The sequence below is a fragment of the Mytilus californianus genome, unplaced genomic scaffold (genome assembly GCF_021869535.1).
Source record: "Mytilus californianus isolate M0D057914Y unplaced genomic scaffold, xbMytCali1.0.p SCAF_2, whole genome shotgun sequence".
Classification (NCBI taxonomy): Eukaryota; Metazoa; Mollusca; class Bivalvia; order Mytilida; family Mytilidae; genus Mytilus; species Mytilus californianus.
Window position 1 is genome coordinate 138,854,573 of NW_026262668.1, and position 22,686 is coordinate 138,877,258.

The following is a 22,686-nucleotide window of genomic DNA, read 5'->3' on the forward strand; positions in this document are numbered from 1 at the left end:
TGAATAAAAAAGCTTGTGAATAGAAAATTCAAATATCTCTTAATAAAGTGAGTTTGCTCTCAGCCTATAGACATTTAAATTTTCACAAAAAAGGAGTTGAATGAAAAGAAATATAGATTAGATCTGTACACTAGTCTGTATAATCAGCAGGACTGTTACATCATTCAAAAGATATCTTGTAATACGAGCCAAAATAAAATACCTTTGGTTTTTAGTATCAATCTTAAGTTTTGCTATCAAGGATCGGAAAATAAATATTGGCTGAGAATTTAATAGTGATTCACTAGTGCAGGATGATAAATGTTTAACAGGTAGAAACAAACTTGTTGTATAAAGTGTGAGTGAATTTTTTTGGTATTTAAACACTATGTAAATTCAGTGTGTGTATGTCGTGAACGGAATTTTATATCACCCATCCTTCTGTGTTATTTTTTGTTCGACAGTTGACAATTAAGTTGGAATTTATTCATATTAATTTATTCGGAGATGTAATATGGTGTGTAGTGCGACAAAAGACTCGTCTCTCATGTGTCATGATATATCTTCTCAGATAAGGCGGGAGACTGCATCATATCTAGACCGAGATGAAATGAAAAGTGTCAGATTCCGTCTTAGGGCTAATTCCCATGATCCTTCTCTGTCAGATGACATGTGTGCTACTTCTAGTCCGACCCAATATGAAATGGGAAAGATTGTTAGACCCAAAGAAAATAAACCTTTGAGTGAAAGGGAAATTGCACGGATTAAACGTAACAAGAGAATATCTAGGAGGAAAGATGTGTGTAAGTCTATGCCAATATTCTTGGAGGATGATTCACCCGAGTCACTTGAAGACAGAATAAAGGCTATTGTTTTAGACACGTCTGCTAAGCGATCTAAAGATGATGATGCACTTCTTCAGTCCACGGCTAACTTGGATGATGTTATTCAGGATAGGATTTCCAGAGGCTCTAATATCACAGATACAGAAAAAATATACCATAAATTATGTCGCAGGACAAAGTCTTTTATAGTCTCACCTAGTAAATTAACTGAGATGAAAACAAAGCAAAATGATAAACTTGAAAGAAGGAGGAGTAGGAGTCGGTCTAGAAGTGTGGCAGAGGACAAAGAAAATTCTAAAAGATCTCAAAATGTATTGACTTCTGGTGTAGTTTCTAGGGATTTTATAGTAAATTCTACAGAGAAACAGAGACACAATACCAAAGATCATATAGCCTCTAAGGTTATAATACCAAAATCTACATACAAACAGAGACACAATACCAAAGATTATATAGCCTCTAAGGATATTATACCAGAAAGTGCCAAATATACAGACAAACAGAGACACAATACCAAAGATTATATAGCCTCTAAGGATATTATACCAGAAAGTGCCAAATATACAGACAGAAAGAGCCAAAATAACAACAATTTTTCTACAAAGTCATCTCAAATTGTTAAGTCCAAGTTTTCTTTGACAAATCATCAGCCAATAAAAAATACCAAAGGAATTCAAACTTCTGATCTCACTGTAAAAACTATTGTGAAGGGAAAATTGAAAATAAATGAGGAAATTAGTGCAAAAGACAGAAGAAAGGATGAAACTGTGAAAACTGTTTCAAGGAACGGAATAGATAAAAAGTCGAAGGTAGATCAGTCGGTAGATTTTGGTGACAAATTAGTATTGCGGCAGTGTCAGATTGGTTCTTCTACTGTGTTTGGATTAGTACAAATTAAGGCTGATACGGTAAGATTGGGTCCATGTTACTTTTATGTTTCTGGGTTTGGATTAGTACAAATTAAGGCTGATATGGTAAGATTGGGTCCATGTTACTTTTATGTTTCTGGGTTTTGATAATTCAAACTTAATCTGACATCGCAGGATTGGCCCCTGCTTCTACTGTGTTTGGATGTAGTCCTCATTAAACTGACATAGTAAAATTTGGTCCTTTATGCCTTATAATTCTTATTCATATACTGTGTGTGTACTAGTCCAAATTAACTACCATAGTAAGATTTGGTTCTCTGACTTATTTATTTAATTTTTTTCAGAGATAGTTCTATTTTCTAGTGTAATATTATAATGAAAAGAAACAAGAGTTGTCATATTTTCTGTTTTTACCAGTAAATATTATAAATGACAGATAGTGCTGCTTGAAAGGAGTAAGTTCACGAAGGGTTAAAATTGGCCCTAAGATTTTGATGTTTTTTTAATCCGGCCAAAATACTACAAATTTCACATAGAAATAGTTGTGATATTTCTATTTATACAAAATAACTTCATTTTGGCACATCACATTAAAAATGACTAAGTATTGACTCTTTAAGTATGCATTATTTGTGTTGTAATGTCAGATTTGGTCAAATTTTCAATAATTTTTAAGTTTCTAGCAAAATTTACTTTGGCAGCCAACCATGATCCAGAAAGTTTTTGTGTCTAGGAATTCAAAACCATCATTGACAACTTTTGGTTACAGAACATTTTGGATCCTAGGTTGCGGCCAAAGGTTTCTTCAAGCTTTTAGGTCCAAAAAATGCACAAAATCATCGCATTTTGACAATATATCTAAAATGTGGTGATTTTGAAGCCAAGAATGTACTGTTATGAAGAGATTTATTTTAACAAAGAAGTAAGTCTTTTGAAATAGGTCCATTTAAGAACCAAATTATGGCCATTTTGAAAATTTATGATAAAGTTGAAATTCAAGGCCATATTTGGCCTAAAGTTAACCTTGTCCTTTCTATTGGTATACATAAGAAAGTCCCCCAATACAACAATGAATGTGCAAAAGGGCATTAAACAAGCCAAATCATTTTTTCACTAAAGAATTTACTAATGTTCAATTGGATCTGCATTCAAATTATTTTGTTAGATGCCTTCATGTGCCTTACTATTACAGTTATTTATTATATAGAGGACAAACATCTTTATAGTGGTTATATGTTTTGTCAAAATTAAGATATATATAGGTGTAATGTGCTTGTCTGTTTATAATTTATCTCCCTATATATGGCTGTTTACTAAGCCTATTTTACTGCTTTAAAATTATCTGTATCACTTGAAATACCTGGAATATTTCAGTAGTCCCGTATTTATTATGTAAATTTTAATTTTAGATAGGAGATCGGAATATTTTATAGCATATCAACCTATTGAAAACTGTGTACACAATTAAATGAAAAGAAATGAATTTATTTTGTTATGATCTTTAACCTGGCACGTAAAAAATATGTCTGTTAACATATAATAGATACATTAGGAATGTGACATGATGTTTGCATTTGCATAAATTTACCGAGTCAGTGGGGGTAATTTGTTATTTACTTACAATTTAGATCAAACTTTATTTGGAGAATTTGTAAAGGGGCATTATAAGTAACTTCCTCTTGAAAGAGAAATTCATATGTGACAGCTATTGTTATTACAATACGCTTTTAAAAATAAAATCAAATCAAAAAAACATTTGAATTTGATATAATCACAAGGATGTTTATTTAAGTATTCAGTTGTTCAAATTTCAGTAGATCCTGCTTTCAGTATGAAGTTTCAGTATTGAATTTAAAAAAAAAAAAATGAATTTAGTTAATGTAAAACTTCCAGACTTCCTACTCAATATCAACCTCCATGCATATATATATCAAGTAACTGCCATCCAAATATCATAACTCCCACTTGAGTTGAGGGACATTTGTTCAAATAAATTAAATTAATGCATACAGGTATTTTAAAAATGTGTGCCATCAAACGAATATCCTCATAATGTATTGTACCAATGTCCTATAATATATATGACCCCTTTTAAACTTTTTTTTTTGAGAGAAAAATGAATGTTCCAATTAAACCAAACAGAAGCAACCTTAAATTGTCATTTAAGTTGATGATTGACAAATTTCTGTAATTTGTTTTACATGTCCTGTAGTTTTGATGATACACCTGTGTTTTATACTCCCTGATATTTAAAACAGGTATTGCTTTTTAAATACATAAGCAATTTTTGACTTAGCATTATCTTCCTGTGAACTTATACTATCAGAACAAAGTCTGGATTACACAGATATGCATTTTTGTATTCATATCATTGATATCATATTCTTGACTTAAAAATTTTGTCTTCTTCATTACACCAAGATGATGTCGTTAATTGAAATTGGATACCCTGAATTTATCATGCTTTTCAATAAATATACAAATGTATATGGGCAAATCACTGAAAGACCTGCCCACCCCCCACCCCCTCCTAAATTATGGAAAACTATCATTCTGCACTGACATTAATATCTTGGTGTAAATTAGATACACTCAATCTGGCTAATGCCCTCATAGGTGAATCTAATATTTACAATTCTCAACAAAGATAATTAGGTTTCAGCACAGATGGTGACTGCTTTAATATTTGTTTAAAGCTGTTTGTTTCAAAAGGATAAAAAAATAGGCAATCCAAATTAAGTATATAGAATGCTTATGGTCTGAAGTCATTTTGTATGTCAGTTGTACTTGACCTCATTTTTATGGTTCAATGACTTATCAAGGTCCGTGTTAAGCTTTAGTTATAAAGTAATTTTTTCAGGCACTGTCCAAAGTAGATCTTTCAGGCACTGTCCAAACTAGGTCTTTCAGGCACTGTACAAACTAGGTCAACTATAGTGTCTAAAAGATGTCACTAAGCCTTGATCTCTTTTATCTCTACAATATTATTTGATGCCCTGATGTTAGTTTGATACATATAGATTGACCTTGACCTATACATTGTTGAAATGCAAAATTGATGTTGATATTAAATCAATAAAGAAAGCAAGACATTTATGTGTGTCAGCTATTTTGTATTGATATTGATTAGTTTTCTGTAAAAATATTTCACCATGGTTAATTAAAATCTGGCTTATTTTTAGCTCACCTGGCCCAAAGTGCCTTTTTGGAGTTATTGCCCTTTAGTGGTGATTTTTTAGCATTTTTTTGTGTTTTGCCTTACATGATAAAAATTATAATAGATAAATAGAAACTTGATGAGCAAGACAAGATCTACTAACAAGTAAAATTTTGCAGATATAATTAGTAGACTGTCACTCTTTATAGGAGTGATTGCCCTTAAATGAGGATTTTGTTTTTTACCTTCTTTTGTGTTTTGAGCAAAAACTAAAGAAGATAGAGAGAAACTAGACAGACTAAATGAACAGCAATACAAGATCAACAAAACCGAGATTTTTGTAATGAATTCTATTCTCGTCTAAAATGTTGGAGAGTGTCCTTTGTTGAATATGCACATAGACCAAGAGGAGCGACACAGGCTTTTTAGAGCCTCTAGTTCTTTCTTTTTTTTATTGATCACAATACTATAACACTTCAGCATATTTAAATACTTGAGAATTGAAAACTTTTTGAAAATAGGATTTCAATTCATAGATTCTAATAACAAACAATCGTAGGTTTTATGATATATTTATAAATAAACATTTTTTCGTATTAATGATAAAGAAAAAGGATAGATTAACATCATGAAATGAGATAACATCGTGATAACATAATTCCAGGTAAATATATGTAAAACACGTGTTACTAGCTTCAAGGAATTAAAATGGGATGGAAAACACTAAATATTTACTACCTTACAACTATATATAAACATTCCAATGAATTGTAGAAATATAGAAAACTCCGGGTGGATTTCATTTTATTAAACTTTATATGAAAAACAGTAGTAGTCATATTGTGAAGTAATTGTAATTGATTTCTTTGACAAAAATGCTGATCTGTCTTATGACAAACTGGACAAATGAAAGCAATATAGTATTGGTAAGTCACTTGAATGCAATCTAGTATTGGTAAGTCACTTGAAAGCCATATAGTATTGGTGAGTCACTTGAAAGCCATATAGTATTGGTAAGTCACTTGAAAGCCGTATAGTATTGGTGAGTCACTTGAAAGCCATATAGTATTGGTAAGTCACTTGAATGCAATATAGTATTGGTAAGTCACTTGAAAGCCGTATAGTATTGGTAAGTCACTTGAAAGCCATATAGTATTGCTTAGTCACTTGAAAGTAATCTAGTATTTGTAAGTCACTGGAAAGTAATCTAGTATTGGTAAGACACTGGAAAGCAATATAGTATTGGACAAGGAGCAAAAAACACCAATCTCCTATAAGGGGCTTAATATATGACTAGGTAGGTATATTGGTTTACCTTTCTGTCTTTGTTTATAGTAGGAAATGTATCTTACTCTATGATAGAACTCTCTCAAAATCATACGATAATTGGTACTAAAAATATTTTGTATTTTTCAGAGCGTTCATAAGATTGAAATTCCATAATATCAAATTACATTTCAGATAAATTGGTATGGCTAAAATAAATTTAAAACATCCTTTTAATATTATCCAAATAATTCAGTATTTATATGTAATATGTATTTGGAATTGAGATATGTTTTCACTTTAATTTACCTAACTGATTTTATTTTTCCAAAGATTACATGATAGTATTTTTGTTTATAGCACAACAGCAACGGTTACCCTGAAGGACATGGTCTGGTTACCATCAGGATGATCCCAGATGAACAGGGCAGGTTTGGCTTCAATGTCAAGGTCAGTGCCATGCCAACATCAATTTAGGGGTCAAAGTTATTCTAATAGTTCGGGGAATGTTTGACTTCATTGTCTAGGCAATTTTATGAATTAATATGTCATTTGAATGAGAGATTAATATTGAATTTTTACATAGATAATGAAAGTCATTGAAGAAGTGAGTTTATGTGATATAAAGCTGCAGTTTACAATATGAATGGATTTATTGATTAACAGTGTTTATCTTCTATTACAGGGTGGGGCAGATCAGGGGATGCCAATCATTGTATCAAGGGTAGCACCAAACACACCTGCTGATTTAGCCATCCCTCGGTTAAATGAGGGAGACCAAGTTTTATATATAAATGGTAGAGATGTTTCACAACATACACATGAACAGGTATTACATTTAACATTGAAGAGTAATACCATTACCTATACCTTGTTATTTCTACCCTTTATCCTTACTTTAGAAGTCTTATTTAATCAGTCAAAACACAGACCAACAAAAATCATATCATTAGGCAGTAGTTGTCAAGCTGTGATGTCATTAAGCAGTAGTTGTAAAGCTGTGATGTCATTAGGCAGCAGTTGTCAAGTTGTGATGTCATTAGGCAGCAGTTGTCAAGTTGTGATGTCATTAGGCAGTAGTTGTCAAGCTGTGATGTCATTAGGCAGTAGTTGTCAAGCTGTGATGTCATTAGGCAGCAGTTGTCAAGTTGTAATGATGTCATTAGGCAGTAGTTGTCAAGTTATGATGTCATTAGGCAGCAGTTGTCAAGTTGTGATGTCATTAGGCAGCAGTTGTCAAGTTGTGATGACATTAGGCAGTAGTTGTCAAGCTGTGATGTCATTAGGCAGTAGTTTTAAAGTTGTGATGTCATTAGGCAGTAGTTGTCAAGTTGTGATGTCATTAGGCAGTAGTTGTCGAGTTGTGATGTCATTAGGCAGCAGTTGTCAAGTTGTGATGTCAAATATTTATCCTCTATTATATGTTGTTCTTTCCTCTGATGATGTTGAACGTTTGGAATCCACTTCATTCTAATGTTTTACCTAAAAGCCAGCTAGAGATTTCAGTATGGGACTGACCTTGGCAAACAAAATGACTTATTCTGGCAAGTTTTAGTTGGAAGAGATATATTGTTGTAAATATGGAATCCAATATCTATAGGTTTAATCAATATCAATGACATTCATTCTGTTATTTCAGTAACAATATCAAACAAGGCTGTAATATCTCCCACAATATTGATTATGTTGTTGTTTTGTAGGTGGTCATGTTTATACGAGCCTCCAGAGAAACCCATTCAGGAGAATTAGTGCTAATAGTTCGCCCAAATGGTAAGTTTTACTACAACACAGACATTATGTTTAAACTTAAAAATAATCTCCCTCCCTCTGGTTCTAGGCTAATGAGTCATAAAATTTGTTTGAGGGTTTTTGGACCAGCTGAATTTTGTAAAGGGACTACCACAGTGATGGCGGGTAAGGATTATAGTTTGATGGTCAGCTAAAATCACAATGAACTGTTTATCACTGGTGTAGCACCCTGTATGACTGGTACCAACTTTTAGATTTATACAGAAATAAGCATTGATGGTCATGAGTTATATGAGAGACAGTTTCACTATATGAACAACTACTACAACAGTGCTTATTACCAAATTTTATCTTTCCCAAGGAAGTTAGAGGTTTTCTTCAAGTATTAAAGGATATTGATTTTTTTTATATTTTAAATCATTTGTTAAAACTAATTCTTATTCTTCTTTATGTAAAGCTATACTGAAAAGAAGTGGATGTTTAAATAATCTCAGGATTTATTTTGCTATTTAAACGGAATTCCTCTATAGCCACTTCATGTAAATATTTGTTAATCTGACGTAACCAATGCAAGCTATGGTTAGATAACTTTTAAATTCTGGGGAATTCCTCTATAGCCACTTCATGTAAATATTTGTTAATCTGACGTAACCAATGCAAGCTATGGTTAGCTAACTTTTAAATTCTGGAAAGGAATAGGTGAATTTATTGATCTCGTTTCTGACCCAGAAAGAAATGTTTTGATGTGTATCAAATGACCTTAAGTTTGACCTAAGAATTGATTAAATTGTTATGTACACGTAAACATATATCACAAGTCAAACATTTATTTTATCATTTTTGAGAAATAACTGAGCTTTTCTTGTTTCTACATTTGGATACAAGTTATAGCTAACTTAATGTGAATGAAATATTGGATTGAGAAGGATTACATAACATTGAAATAAATCAAATTTTCTGATCATAGATCAATATTATGTTTGTACTGAGGGAATTATTTGATTGTGGAGATATTTCTGTCTGTCACTCAATGCGTGAGGATTATCATAATCAAGAGGATACATGTAAACTTTTAGAAGCAGTTCATTCTTCTTGTCACAACAATATCATAATCTTAACCCTCTTGGTGATAGATTGTTCATTACTCTGCAGTTTATGAGTTAGATCCTGTTTATCTGTTGACAAGTTACCATATAGGTTACCACTAAGATGCTTCTCAGCTGAACATCACAAGGACAAGTTACCATCAGGGTATATATAGGTTACCACTAAGATGCTTCTCAGCTGAATCAATGAGCTGAACATCACGAGGAATTTATTTTGGTACTGTCACCTCTGTTAGATATGTGCTATGACATAATTTTTTTTGGGTTTGATCATTAATCATGTCTTTAAGGAAGTACTGGTATTGCCACTGCCTGTGGATTATTGTGGCTATAATGATTGTTGTATATTTCAGTAAGTATATCCTATCACTTTGTTTCAGTTATCATTCCTCCCCATTTTCCCAGTGAAATGTTGTGTATTTTAGTAAGTTGATATCTACATTTCATCCTAGTGGTAGCCTTATTCTTGATGGCCTGTATATTGGGAATGATAGATTGATTGATTGTTGGTACTGGAAAATCAGGGTATATTGGAAAGGAACAGAAATTTCGCACTGCAACCAGCCACCTAGGGACCCCTCTAAGAGTTGTTGTAAGGGATCATAATGTGCAAAGAGCATGGCACTTTCTTTACACGAGGCACCAAAATTAACGTCCCCATTCTGACTATATATGTCTGAAAACTTGTAAATCCTGCACAGCCAAATGGATGTCCCACTTTGGCAAGGGTTTACTGCCGGTGGGAAGAAGACCTAAGTGATCATATTTCTATTCCCCAGTCACCGTTGGGGGCTATTCAGGTAATGATACTTGATGGTTAATTGATAAAATTTAGTTAACATATCAGTGGATCAAGGCTAGATATTTCTGAAGTAATAATATAAACAACTTTTTTTTATTCAGTTGATACAATGTCCTGGGTATTTAAAAAATAGTGAAGTTTAAATTGATAAAAATGTATTTTGAATACTTTTAATTACCATTCAACTCTTTTTATACGACCGTATATTGGTATGACGTTGGCGTCGTCTTGCGTCGTCGTCGTCCGAAGACACATTGGTTTTCGCACTCTAATTTTAGTTTAAGTGAATGGATCTCTATGAAATTTTACCATAAGGTTCAATACTACAAAAGGAAGGTTGGGATTGATTTTGGGGGTTATGGTACCAACAGTTAAGGAGTTAGGGGCCAAAAATAAGCATTTTTGTAACTTCCAGACATAACTTGTGTGTTAGTGTATGGATCTCTCTGACATTGTACCACAAGGTTCCATTTCACAAAGGGAATGCTGGGATTGATTTTGGGGGTAATTGCCTCAAAATTTTAGGAATTAGGGGCCAAAAAAGGGGCAAAAAACAAGCATTTTTCTAGTTTCATGATAATAACTTGTGTGTAAGTGTATGGATCTTTCTGAAATTGTACTACAAGGTTCCATATCACAAAGGGAAAGCTGGAATTGAGTTTGGGGGTAATTGCCCAAAACGTGTAGGAATAAGGGGCCAAAAATAAGCATTTTTCTAGTTTCCAGACAATATTTACTTGTGTTCAAGTGTATGGATCTCTCTGAAATTGTACCACAAGGTTCCATACCACAAAGGGAAGGCTGGGATTGATTTTGGGGGTAATTGCATCAAAATTTTAGGAATTAGGGGCCAAAAAGGGGGAAAAACAAGCATTTTTCTAGTTTCAGGACAATAACTTGTGTGTAAGTGTATGGATCTTTCTGACATTGTACTACAAGGTTCCATATCACAAAGGGAAAGCTGTGTTTGAGTTTGGGGGTAATTGCCCTAAATGTTTAGGAATTTGGGGCTTAAAAACAAGCATTTTTCTAGTTTCCAGACAATAACTTGTGTTCAAGTGTATGGATCTCTCTGAAATTGTACTGCAAGGTACCATACCACAAAGGGAAGGCTGGGATTGAGTTTGGGGTTGATGAATCATAAGGGGGTTCAAAAAATTTGGGGGAGGGATTTTATTTTTCCTTTTTTTTTCTTTAAAACTTTCCATTTTAAATTGGTTATTTCTGATTTATATATAAAAGCAAATAATAATGATATGGTTTGAATAGGTAAATTAAAATTTTTTAAGTTCTTAGACCACATTCATTCTGTGTCAGAAACCTATGCTGTGTCAAATATTTAATCACAATCCAAATTCAGTGCTGTATCAAGCTTGTTGTGTCCATACTTGCCCCAACTGTTCAGGGTTCGACCTCTGCGGTCGTATCAAGCTGCGCCCAGCGGAGCATTTTATTTAAGGATAAATTAGGAATATAGAATAAAAAGAAAATGGATGTACTAGTTTACATGTACTTTTTGATATAACTACCTGTTGAAGGCTAAGGAATTTAACCATGTGATTTTGTTGGGACTTTGGTATGGACACATAACAGGAAATGAGACCATATCTTCATCATAGTGTACTGTGTCACTTTGTGTACTGTGTCACTTTGTTGACATCAAATAAGTTGCACTGAGTAACCCCACTGGTCATAATACTTGTAGATGTATATTTAAATGTCTGGTGTAGCTAATTATCTACCTGTAAATTTACCTGCAGTACAGAAGGATTGTCTAGTAATTATATCACTGGATCAAGTCTTTCTTATAATGAAAATTGATATAGCATTAATCATTATTCCATTTATTGGAAATGAAAAAAAGTTTTGTTGGAAAACCCACAACATTTTTTTCCAGCTCTGTAATGAGAGCATGTCCTTGTAATAATAGCCTCATTTAGCCAGCTCTGTAACAAGAGCATGCCCTTGTAATAATAGCCTCATTTAGCCAGCTCTGTAACCAGAGCATGCCCTTGTAATAATAGCCTCATTTAGCCAGCTCTGTAACCAGAGCATGCCCTTGTGATAATAGCCTCATTTAGCCAGCTCTGTAACAAGAGCATGCCCTTATAATAATTGCCTCATTTAACCAGCTCTGTAACAAGAGCATGTCCTTGTAATAATAGCCTCATTTAGCCAGCTCTGTAACGAGAACATTACCTTATGATAACATCATCATTTATCCAGCTCTGTAACAAGAGCATGCCCTTGAAATAATTGCATCATTAATCCAGCTCTGTAACAAGAGCATGCCCTTGTAATAATAGCCTCATTTAGCCAGCTCTGTAACAAGAGCATGCCTTTGTAATAATTGCCTGAAGCAAAAAAATCAACCATGGACTTGGTGTAATAAATTTGGCTCTCAATGAAAGCATGCTTGGTTTAAGCTTTATAAGGCAATCATGGCTCTGATGTGGTATATCTGGCTACATCATAATTCTGTAACCATAATAGATATGTTTTTTCTTAATTTTCAGTATATGTTGAAGAAGAACAAGCTGACCAGCATCCTGATCTAGTATATATTTTTTATTTTCAGTGTATGTTGGAGAAGAAGAAGCTAACCAGGACCCTGATCTGGTATATGTATTTTATTTTCAGTGTATGTTGGAGAAGAACAAGCTGACCAGGACCTTGATCTAGTATATACTTTATATTTTCAGTGTATGTTGAAGAACAAGCTGACCAGGACCCTGATCTAGTATATACTTTATATTTTCAGTGTATATTGGAGAAGAACAAGCTGACCAGGACCCTGATCTAGTATATACTTTATATTTTCAGTGTATGTTGGAGAAGAACAAGCTGACCAGGACCCTGATCTAGTATATATACCTGACTCTCATCAAATCACTGGCTCTTTAACGGGAGCAAATGCTTTAGAAAACTCACTCATGTTATTACAAGAAAGTTTAGAGAGTGGTGCTGCGCTGGCACAATTTGATGTAAGTTCAACTTTGTGGAGAATAGCAATCTGTAAAATTTAAAAAGAGTTACTTGTATACATAACTGAAGTTTATAAATAATCATGGTCCTGACACAAAAACTACTGCAACAGATTTATGAGGAAAAACAATAGAAATACACATTACATAAGTTTTTAGGTCAACATCACAAATGTGTTGACCAATACGATGTGTCTGTGTAGCTACATGTTTTAGCTGTCTTAGATTTTGTGATACCAGAATAGTCGTCTGAACTGTTAATTTACCAATTGTGACATTTTAAGTGTAAATTTACATGGTGGTTGATGCATGTATAACAGGAGATGATTACCCTATACCTTCACTTGCTCCTTTTGGAGTTTCATGCCATTCCATCTTCTTAATGGATTTATCAGATTTGAACATTGATTAACTACTGTTGCCTCTATATTTTTTTTAAACTTCTCATTATAATTTGAAAGTTTTTCACATTAATGCTACAGAAAAAGGAAAAAGTAAAAAATTAATTGCTGCATTTAGAAATATAATAAAGCAAATAAGAGACCACGGTTTACAATATTCCATTTTATATTGTAGCAATTATACAGAAAGAAACCTGGAATGACAATGAATGCTGCCAGACAAGATGCCAATATTGCCAAGAATAGATACAGAGATATATCTCCCTGTAGGTTTATTTACACACTACACTCTCCCATCCTATCACCCTGACCTAATTTGTACATGTAATTATATATTACTACACTCCTCTTCTATCAACTCAACCCAATTTGTACGTGTCAGGTTTGTATCACCACCATCCCCCTTCATATCACCATGAAACAAACAACCCACTCAATGTTTGGATGGACATAGAAATACATTTGATTGTAAGGTTTTTTGTTATTTCAATATACAATTTACTCCTTCCTCTGACCAAAACTCCATAACGTTATAAGAAAAGCATGCATTAAAAAAAGATCTTGCCATGCTGCACAAATTAAGGTAACCAAATTGTCTTGTAAACAAACTCTTAAATTAATATATTGGTACTTTTGTTGAGACTGCATGCAGTAGTATCCTACACCCTTACTCAGTCCTGAATAACCCATCCAATATACTGTGGATTCATTTATTATCGTGGGTACTCATTTTCGTGGATTGAGGAAAACTTGCATTTTCGTGGATATTTGATTTCGTGGTTTTGCCAAAGTCTGCATATAACCTTATAGAAAATTTGTAATGCATTGAACACTTAATTTCGTGGTTCCCATGAAATCAAAGGAAATTGGTATCCAATGAATAATACTGAATCCATAGTAGCTGAGAAAGAGTTGTTTGCCTTTGTATGTTTATTTGCAGGTTTTAAAGGTTGATGAGAATTGATGAAGTTTAGTTTTAACCCTTGTTTAAAATCTTGTCAATAAGACTACATAACCATCAACCATATAATATTACAAACTTTTGACTTAATAATTAGGAAAGTGAATATTGTTAATTTTGATATTTTCTTTACAGATGACCAAACTAGAGTAATATTAAAAGGACAGACAGATTATATTAATGCCAATTATGTAAATGTAAGTATCAATCATTATTTTATGATCTAGTACAGAAATTCCCTGTTTACATAATCATTGTAACTTATTTCATATGTAGTTCTATTTTTCTCCTCTGGTATAATCATTAACACATTTACATGGATTCTCAGCTGCCTCAATTATAAAGAAGCATGCTTTCCTTGACTACAGGAGGTCATGAGTCTGATCCTTCCTGGGTCAAACCAGACTATAATTGGTATTTTCTTGTTCCCTGCAAAGCATGTGGCATATTGGAGTAAAAAAGGGACTTGCTTGGAGTTACAAAAATGTATTTTGACGGGATGACATGTCTTCATACTGATCGCTAATTTGTGAGCTAGTAGAATAAAAATCTGTTCAGTGATTTGGTCTAGTACAGAGTGGGGTCATATTCATATTCCTTTCACAACAACATGTTCTATGCAAGATGGTTGAAAATTTGTCAACCGGATATAAAGCATCCATCTCAATTACAGATGTTTGACAAGAAAAATTGTGACACCTGTTCAATGTCTTCATTTATATGTCGTACCTCTTATCATTAAAACAATTCACTATAACTTATTAACATGTTTTTATAAGATATTTTGTGAAAAAAAAACCACTTAGACACAAGTTTACATTGTATTTATAGATGGAAATCCCTGGTTCAGGAATTGTGAACCGTTACATCGCTGCTCAAGGACCTTTACCGGCTACGTGTACAGATTTCTGGCAGATGGTGTGGGAACAACACACATCATTACTTGTCATGTTAACAATGAAGAATGAGAGAGGAAGGGTAGGTGTATTATTTTATATTTTATTTACATATTTAATTAATTGAGCATATTGACTGAGGGGTTGTCCATTAAAATGCATTTAATATTTATCAAATCCAATTTTAGTGATATCTGTTTAAGTGCAATCAGTTCAGAAGATTTTCAGTGTATAGTCATGTTTGAGAGAGGAGCGTCATCATATATACTAAAAAGCCAAATGCAATTTATTATGTTCTTCCTGAAAACCAAATAATTGACTTGCTATAATGGTTCCTTATGAGTAGAAGATATTTAGTCAAGGGCATTTAATAGAATTCACCCTGGCGCTATTGAATTTTTTGCAGTTTTTCTTGTTATTCTTTTAACATGCAAGGAATAATTATTTGTTCATATTTTATTTGTTTGTCAAACCCTTATGACATGAAATATTGGTTTTTTTTTTTGTTTACAGTACTGTTGCATATAAATTATAAAGCTTCACCATGTGTGTTTGTATTTGTAGGTGAAGTGTCACCAGTACTGGCCTGACATGTATGAGACACTAGATTATGGGGCATTACAAATCACATGTGTCAAGGAAGATGAATCCACTTCTTTTGCTTTTAGAGAATTTAATTTAACAAATATAGAGGTATGGATAAAACTTGTTATTAGTATTGTATTCAACAAACCAAATAAATGTTTATCTATCTACAGATATGATATACTAATAACAAATAGTTTTGAGTCGAAAATGGAGAAAAACAAACCTTAAAACCTAAATGGGATAAATGTCAAGGTAACAACTAGAAATGAAATTATACAGGTTACAGCATTAATTATACAGGTTACAACATTTTATCAACATTTCTATGTACATATAAATATCATTTTGATTAGATTATTTTCCTTGGAGGTTAAAGTTTGAATTGTTTATTATTTTCAGACCCGAGAAGAGAGACATATATCACACATGCAGTATATAGCTTGGCCAGATCATGGAGTGCCTGATGATCCTGCCGATTTCTTAGATTTTGTAATAAAAGTACGGGAAAGACGACAGGGCATGGTAGAACCAACGGTAGTCCATTGTAGGTGAGTATTGAAGCTAGGGGTACCAGATGATACTGCACATTAAGGTGTTATCAATTCCATACATACATCTTGATTTGTTTATTTAAGACAGAACATGGACAGGTTCTGAAATGGACGTTGTTTTCAAATTGCAAGGAGTAAAAAAATTGATTTTTTTTTCATTTTTTTACAACTATGAAATGAAAATTAAAAAAAAGAAAAAACAGTATAAGGATGTGCAAGGATTAGAAAAAATACAGATCAAGAAATATGCTAAAAGTCTTACAATTAAACTCGTCTAGGATTAACCCTGTGTAAACAGAACACTTGTATCAGGACATAATATGAGTATTCATCAGTAATTCAACCTGTGGTAATTGATTACTGGTCTAATCTAAACATAATTTTAGACGTCGAGGGATCAGTCTCAAAAAGTTTATTGCATTTGAAAAATGTGAAGATTTCTGCAATTACCAAACTTCAGTAAAGTTTAATCAAAATTTGTATGTAAATATTTGTGTGTTTTCAGTGCTGGTATAGGAAGAACAGGTGTTTTAATTACCATGGAAACAGCCATGTGTTTAGTAGAAGCTAACCAACCTGTTTATCCATTGTCTATAGTACGCCAAATGAGAGACCAACGTGCTATGTTAATACAAACTGCTGTAAGTATTGATGGCAAAATATGGCACCATTGTACAAATTATTGTGCTAAAACAGCATTTGTTCTTAAATGTATCAAAAAATAATTTAATGATAATCAGAGTAAATCCAGAATTTGTGGTGTATAATTGGTGTAGATGTATATTCCAGATGTGTACTATATGAGTGTTAGGGGTTATGATGTGTAATATATGAGTCTTAGGGGTTATGATGTGTAATATATTAGTTGACTTTTGACTTCGACACATATTATATGGTTAGTTATTATACGGTAAGGTGAAGCTCTTCTTTCATGGTTTACAAACTTAACCATTAAATATTGTCAAAATTTGTTGGTTTATTTAAAAGGAAATGTTGTATGTTTGATTTTTAGGCTTGCTGATAAAGATTGATCTGCAATGCAACCACTTTCTATTCGAAGACAATACGAAATTATACAACTTTCGCTGAAATGAATTTTGTTATAAAGTTTTCCTGGCTTTTATGAAAGAAATTTGGTTTTGTTTCAGTAGCTTTAGAAATTTGATGACACCGCCATGATAATTTCATTAAAGGTTTTCAGTAACAAAAGAGGGAATGATTTAAAGCTTTATAATATTGAGATGTACTCTGTAGATTATTTTCTGTCACTTTATATGGGCTTTTACTTTGAAGTTTCCAAATACTATCTTTGGTTCTTCTGTATACAGATAAAGATATGTTTGTAATTGTAAAGCTTTCTCAAAGATGTATTCTGAGATTACATTCAACTTCATGTTTCTTGTAAATAGTGTTATCAGTTATCTTATTTATACGGAATCCTTGTCTTTGTTAAAGTCAGAAAAATAAAATGTAACAAATTTAGTTTAGATTAAAACCAAAAGCAGTATAAAAGGGCACTGTATTTAAAGGTAGATATTTGTAATTTTCTTTTTTATTCCATTTGTATCAGGTAAATGTTCACATTCAGTTCATCATATTGAATGCATAATCCTATGGTTAAAAGAAAATATCAGATATACACATGTATGTCACAGCAACCCAACAACACAAAATAACAAAATATAAATCTAAACCTCTAAGGGGATTTGATTCTAAACCTCTAAGGGGATTTAATTCTAAACCTCTAAGGGGATTTGATTCTAAACCTCTAAGGGGATTTAATTCTAAACCTCTAAGGGGATTTGATTCTAAACCTCTAAGGGGATTTAATTCTAAACCTCTAAGGGGATTTGATTCTAAACCTCTAAGGGATTTAATAAATAAAGATAATTTGTCCCATAGTTATGATCTTTCAGTAATTTATGTTATTTTTTTCTGTTTTCAGAGTCAATATAAATTTGTTTGTGAAGCAATTTTAAAAGTTTATCATGGTAAGTTTATAAAGATTCTGTGCCATTCTTGATAGATTTAAAATATTATTTTGCAATCAGAGACAGTTGTAACTATATATAAAATCACTCTTAGCTGAGTAAAATAGTGGATGAATTTCAGAAGAAAATATTGAGCCCTCCATGGACATTTCTCAGTAGTTCCATCAATAAATCCTTAGGCGTCAGGTTCTCAAAATTAAAAGTGGAATAATTTGTTTTGTGTGCAAAGCTTCTTAAAGCCTATTACACTTTTTTTTATGCCCCTGCCGCTAGTTGAAGGAGGCATTAATGTTTACCTGTGTCCGCACATACCTTTCGATATTGGTTTCCGTTCTATAACTTTAGTTTGCCTCAACCAAATGTTATGTAACTTCTACACAATGCTTATTACAACCCAACACAGATCAAGTTCAAATTTGGGTGGCGTCACTTCCTCGGTTCTCGATTTATAAAATAAGAAGATGTGGTATAATTGCCAATGAGACAGCTCTCCACCAGAGACCAAATGACGTAGATTAACAACTATAGTTCACTGTACGGGCTTCAACAATGATCAAAACCCAGACAGCATAGTAAGCTATAAAAGGCCAAATGATATGAAATTTATACACATGCTTATTACCACCAAAAACACATTTGGAAGGCTTCACTTTCACCGTTCTCTAGTTACGTCCCTGTACTGACTCTTGCTTATTTACTAGCAGAGCATCTGTGTCCCATGGAGACATTCCTCTTTTTATTTCCATAATTTTTTATCAAACTGTATTGCAGTCAAATTATTAATGTTTAAAAATATTTTTAGACCCAACATTCAGATTAATCAAATTATAAATTAATTAGTTAAAAACAATATTTCAGGTTGCTTTGGCACTCAGAATTGTGCAAATGATCAAAGTTTTGACAACCAAATGTTAAGTTTTACAGGACTTACAACTGCCTTTCATGAAATAATATTGTGAAAGGGAGAAATAGGGAGATTTGACCTAACAGGGAGAAATAGGGAGATTTGACCGTAACAGGGAGAAATAGGGAGATTTGACCTTCCTGTCGTGAGACCAGAATTCAGAGGGATATTTTTTTGGAGAGTTGACACACATGATAGAACATGAGATTCAAAAAAAAAAACAACAAAAAAAACAGCCAGTGAACATTTTAACCAACAGTTTGTTTTATTGTTTCAGAAGGAATAGTTAAACCTATGGAAGATTACCAACGGTGATATTAGCTTGGGAAGGACGGACGGTGATATTAGCTGGGAAATGACAAACATTTAATATGTGAAAAAAAAAGCATTTTTATGTGGACAAAAATTTCTAATGGAGGAAGTGTGAAGTCAAGGACATGCCATCTCAATCATGTAGATGTTTGATTTCAACATTGAATCTGTTAACATGATCTTCTGAATGTTTTTGTGTCAGAAGATGCTAAAAAGTGCAGTTATTTTTGTTTTTATATTTGTGTATTTAGAAACATATCTTAAATTATTAACAGACACATTTCTAATTGGTTGGATGTTTGTTTTTAAATGTCAGTATGGAAATATTCATGAAAAAGAGGAACTTTTAACATAGAAATTGTTAAGCGTTATTGGTCCTCTTGGTGTTTCTGTAAGATGTGTCTTTAGTGTTATCTCAGGACTATTCAAACGTTTAATGGACAAGGATCATACTCAGTACATCTGTGTCAAGCAATACGTTTGTTGTTATGAATCTCCATGGTTACCAGTGTTGTATTTGACACCTTACAAAGGTCACCTATAATATTTATATGTTGTCATGGAGATATTGTCAGCCTTTTTATTTCTCCACCTCTCGTGTGAGTTCATTTATTTTCCTTTCATGAAACAGTCCCACATATTGTATGTTCCTAACTTTATTTTTTTAACTAGATATTGACCTAAATGGCCATACTGCTCAATTTTTTATCATAATGCCTATAGCTTTCATGTGAATTGTTTGATGGCAGTACCAGTGGACATTTTTCAAACGATTCATTGTGGTGAATACCATTCCTCCAAATGACATTGAATCTCTTGTCCAGTATCAAGTCCAATCTAAGAACATTGATAAAGACCTCGTTCCTTTAATAAATGGTTATTACCTCCATTATATCTTGTACATTGATCCTTTACCCACTCTAACAATCAGATGATCGTTTGAACTAACAGGACTTTTATTTGTAAATGTCGTGATATGAAAACATAAAACATTATGAAAGAATAATTTTGAATCCATCCCTGTATACAGTATCGGTTTCTTGTTTCAACATTTATCATCAGGCCTATACAAAACTATAGTGAAACCCGAGTTCCATCTATATCAGACCTGTTACATAACTTTAAAGAACAAGTTGAAGTCATCCTGTAAGTTCCAAATGTTTACAGTGTACAATAGTGAGGGATGCTGTCCGTGTGTGTGAAGTGTGATACATGTATGTGTACGCTTTAGAAATTGTCAATAACTTATTAGTGCTAACTTTAAAGTATCTATGTTTGACAAAAGGGGGGATGATTTGTATCAACCTGACAATAACTACTATAGGATTTGAGAAATGAGAAAAATCAAAAATCAAAATTACCTAAAATGAAAGTTGCCATGGAATAGTACTGAAAAAAATTCAAAACTTTTTCACTGATTATGATTTATACCAGTATATATGGAAAGTTGTTATCTTTTTTTTTGACAATTATGTACAATTTATTTTGAATTGTTTTCTCACAAACACTTTGAAGAACACATTGACAAATTGTCCTATAGTTCAATCATCAATGCTTTTGTTGTCTACTGAATCGTACCTTTTTTTTGGTATATTTTATTTTCAAGTAAAAATTTGATGCATCAAATCCCATTAAATTTTACATGAAAATATGTTAATCACACTGCATTGTTTTTCATGGGTAGCATATATTCTAGGTACAGGGATGCAAATGAGCCAATAATAGTAAAATGCAGTATACAATTCCCAATAGTAATCTTTCAAATATCTTTAATGGTTTAAAATATTTATAATTTTTTTTTCTCATTTGACAAATCAGGAATGTTTCTAAATTATTTGGTCAAATTTTTTTAAGCTCAAAACTTTTATTTGTTGCATTAAATCTGCTTGGCTTGCTTTTTAAAACAAAAATTGGTGAATAGCAAATGGAAAAAAAAAATCTTTAAAAAGATTGCAAACAGTGCTTTGATATTAAAAATACACAATCTCTCTGTAGCTTATCTCAAGTTTACAAATTTTAGAAACTTAAAAACTGCAGTCATGGTTTAAATGAAATCATCATAGAAATGTGATCAGGGATTAAAATATATTGTGAAAAAGTATTAACATGTCCATGGAGAAACCTACGTAATGTTAACTATCAAAATTCACATTTTATAATATAATTCCTTTAAAACATCTTGAAATTACCATTTAGTAGGTGGGATTTTAACACAACTTTGTTGGAAAAAGGGAATCGTCTGAGTACTAACATATTTTAATGCATTTTTACAAAAGAATGCATGAGAATTGTAGGATTTTAATACAACTAATATCTTATTCCAGAAATAAAGATGTATAACAAAAATGATTCTTTCTCTTATATTGATCTTCAATCAATTTATATCTCATACTTTGATTTATTTTATTGTTTCGTTACAGCAAAAATTTGGTCACAAAATTTTAACGTTGTACAACATTTTTATTTTAATGTGATTATTTATTACAAAGGTAACATTTAATGTATATATTTTTATAATGTGTACAAATGTGTGTGAGAGAACATGTGTATGTGTATGATACTCATTATGTACATATTGTCATGGTTACATGTTGACATGGTAACGGTCGTATGTTACATTGTTAATAGCGTCAGAAATTCTATAACTTAATAAAAAGATTGGGCTGTTTGCCAGGCAATATTAAAACATCATTAAATATTTTCTACATATGGCTTTGTGTTTCTTCAAACATTTGTAATATCTTCCAAGCTTTTTTGTCTCACCTTGTTTAGTGGTGAAGGAGAGACTTAGGCCTGCCTTTTCCAGCAACAGTGTAGTCAATAATTTTTGTCTCACCTGTGACGAAAGTCGCAGTATGCGAGACATAGGTATTACTATCCGGCAGCGGCAGCATAAACTATTTGTATATAAATTTCAGAAGGTAGAAGGCCTTGATGCTTCATACCTTGTGTGCAGATACCTTATGTTACGAAGTTTCTGTCTGTCATATGCCCATTGTCCTTGACCTCATTTTCATGGTTCAGTGACTGCTTGTCAAAAGAATTACAGTTTTTTTGTCATGTGAATTTCTCACTTATTATGAGTAATAGGATCACTATATTTGGTATATGGGTTCCTTGCAACGTCTACATGTCCGTCAGACAGGGTTAACCTGACCTTGACCCCAATTCATGGATCATTGATCAAGGTTAAAGTTACGTGATTAGGTCCATTTCTCAGATACTACATGCAGCAGGTCAACTATATGTGGTGTATGGAGTGATTGTAAGGGGTACATGTCAGACTGGCAGGTTTCATCTGACCTTGACCTCATTTTCATGGTTC

General features: G+C 32.6%; 1 protein-coding gene across 8 annotated transcripts in view; it reads left to right on the top strand.

The window, feature by feature from the left end:
* Positions 1–22,070, top strand: part of LOC127731224 (tyrosine-protein phosphatase non-receptor type 4-like) — a 132,196-nt gene extending 110,126 nt beyond the window's left edge. For 5 of the 8 annotated variants that reach the window (XM_052240196.1, XM_052240191.1, XM_052240192.1 and 2 more), the window contains 12 exons: positions 6,477–6,566; positions 6,802–6,945; positions 7,817–7,886; positions 12,597–12,757; positions 13,334–13,424; positions 14,255–14,316; positions 14,951–15,097; positions 15,580–15,708; positions 16,003–16,151; positions 16,660–16,795; positions 18,100–18,145; positions 19,004–19,320. In XM_052240196.1, the coding sequence (XP_052096156.1) occupies positions 6,477–6,566; positions 6,802–6,945; positions 7,817–7,886; positions 12,597–12,757; positions 13,334–13,424; positions 14,255–14,316; positions 14,951–15,097; positions 15,580–15,708; positions 16,003–16,151; positions 16,660–16,795; positions 18,100–18,145; positions 19,004–19,104 (1,326 nt within the window). In that variant the 3' untranslated portion in view covers positions 19,105–19,320. The other 3 variants (XM_052240197.1, XM_052240198.1, XM_052240194.1) reach the window with 3 other exon arrangements.
* The last annotated feature ends 616 nt before the right edge of the window (positions 22,071–22,686 follow it).